Source organism: Aquarana catesbeiana, linkage group LG11 (genome assembly GCF_042186555.1).
Source record: "Aquarana catesbeiana isolate 2022-GZ linkage group LG11, ASM4218655v1, whole genome shotgun sequence".
Taxonomy (NCBI): Eukaryota; Metazoa; Chordata; class Amphibia; order Anura; family Ranidae; genus Aquarana; species Aquarana catesbeiana.
Window position 1 is genome coordinate 156682514 of NC_133334.1, and position 2250 is coordinate 156684763.

Genomic DNA, 2250 nt, shown 5'->3' on the forward strand with positions numbered 1-2250 from the left:
TCCGTCCATGTGTACGGGGCATAAGTCTCTTTAATGGAGCCCTGGATATCAGTAAAAACCCATCAGAAGTTCTGATCCTTTTTCTACTAAATTCAAAACAAGTTTTTAAATTTCAGGTTTTTTACTTTGTCATATGCTTTAAAGCAGGGGTCCTCAAACTTTTTAAACAGGGGGCCAGTTCACTATCCCTCAGACCGTTAGAGGGCCGAACTATAGTTTAAAAAAAAAAAAACTATGAACAAATTCCTATGCACACTGCACATATCTTATTTTGAAGTGAAAAAACAAAACGGGAACAAATACAATATTTAAAATGAGGAAAAAGTAAAGTTAAATCAACAAACTTGCCAGTATTCGATTCAATGGGAACTATGGGCCTGCTTTTGGCTAATGAGATGGTCAATGTCCGGTTCCATATTCGTCACTGCTAGTCGTAACAAGTGATGCAAGTGTGCATCAGTTAGTCTAGATCTGGTTGGAGATTTCAGATGTTTCATTCTGGAAAAAGTCTGTTCACAGACATAAGTGCTGCCAAAGATGGTTGCCATTTTGAGTGCATGGTTCCTGAGAATAGGATTTGTCTCAGAGGGGAGAGATGCATAAAAATTAGGAAGGCTGCTTTTCTTGAATGCATCTTTCAGAGAGTCACAAGTCTGCAGTTTAGCCAGTTCCATTTGGTAAATTGTATCCACATTTTCAATGTCAATAGAAAATGGGTTACGGAAAAGTTGTATGTCCTGTTCATGGAGATGAAGATCTTTAAATCTACATTGGAACTCCTTTTGCAACTTTTCCAGTGAATCCACACATGTTTTGTTTGGGAATGCAACCAATAGTTTTTCCGCTAACAAGTTTTGAGTTGTGGGGAGATGGCAGAAGTTTTCCTCCTTCACTTGTTTGATGAGGAGGCCTAATTTTACTTCAAATGCTTTCACATGTGATTGCATATCACAGATGAGCTTCCCCTTTCCTTGAAGTTGCACATTGAAACTATTGAGTAGCTCTGTTACATCTGTCAGAAAGGCAAGGTGCCATTTCCATTCTGCATCATTGAGCTCTGGTACTTCTTTGTTTTTTGAAAGCAGAAAAGCTGTAATCTGTGGAAGTAAGTCATAGAAACGTTTCAAAACTCTCCCTCGACTCAGCCAACTGACTTCTGTGTGGTACAGAACATCTTCATAGGCAACATTTAGCTCAGACAGAAATTCCTGAAATTGTCTGTGGTTTAGTGCATGAGCTCTAATGAAGTTAACACAAGATACCACAATTTTCATAACAGAGTCCCACTTCAATGATTTACTACACAGCGCTTGTTGGTGGATGGGGCAGTGTATGGCTATTGGATGAGAATGGTTATGTTTGTTCATCTCTTGGTTAATAAGAGCAATTACTCCTTTCTTAGACCCCACCATGCTAGGAGCACCATCAGTTGTCACACTGGCTAGTTTAGCCCAGTCCAGCTCCAAACCATTCACAGTTTGGCAAACCTTTTCATAGATGTCTTCTCCTGTAGTTGTTCCTTTCATGGTTTGCAGTGCAGCAAGCTCTTCTGTGACTTCAAAATAGTCATTTGTCCCACGAATAAAAATTAGAAGTTGTGCAGAATCACAAACATCATTGCTTTCGTCGAGTGCCAAGGAAAAATAGGAAAGTTTTTTTGCAGAGTTTTGCAAATGCTGATGCAAATTGTCTCCAATTTCTTCAATCCTTCGTGTAATTGTAGGTCCTGAAAGACTCACTGTACTAAATAAATCGGTCTTCTCTGGACACATCTCTTTGGCAACAGAAAGAAGACATTCTTTTACAAATTCTCCCTCCACGAATGGTCTGCCAGTGCACGCTATTAGCTTGGCAACTTGAAAACTTGCTCGCAGTGATGAAATATTTAGCTGCTTCTGCTTCACAAAAGTATTTTGCTGAGTATTGCTGAGTTGTTAATATATATATATATATATAGCGCTACAAAAACAATATACCAGCAATAACTTTGCCCACACAGAGACAATCAATGCAGTCTGATCAGTGCCCATCAATGCTCACCAACGCAGCCCAATCAGTGCCCGCTAGCACAGCCCAATCAGTGCCCGCCAGCGCAGCCAAATCAGTGCCCGCCTCACCATCAGTGCAAGCCCCCCTCACCATCATTGCAAGCCCCCCTCTCAGCCTTACTGTGCCAAACAATGTCTCACCAGTCAGTTTGTGTGCACATCGGGCATCTCCTGCTGCTGTGTCACGGCTCACTGTGAAAAG

At 40.9% G+C, this 2250-nt stretch overlaps 1 protein-coding gene across 1 annotated transcript; it reads right to left on the reverse strand.

Annotated features, from left to right (window-relative positions):
* Positions 1 to 359: 359 nt before the first annotated feature.
* Positions 360 to 1772, reverse strand: LOC141111725 (general transcription factor II-I repeat domain-containing protein 2-like). Its single transcript, XM_073603867.1, has one exon. It carries the CDS (start codon positions 1770 to 1772, stop codon positions 360 to 362), a length of 1413 nt encoding a protein of 470 aa, XP_073459968.1.
* Positions 1773 to 2250: the final 478 nt, after the last annotated feature.

Bases quoted from the DNA above. Each gene is read 5' to 3' on its own strand.
- LOC141111725 (XM_073603867.1), bottom strand. From the start codon at position 1,772: ATGTGTCCAGAGAAGACCGATTTATTTAGTACAGTGAGTCTTTCAGGA.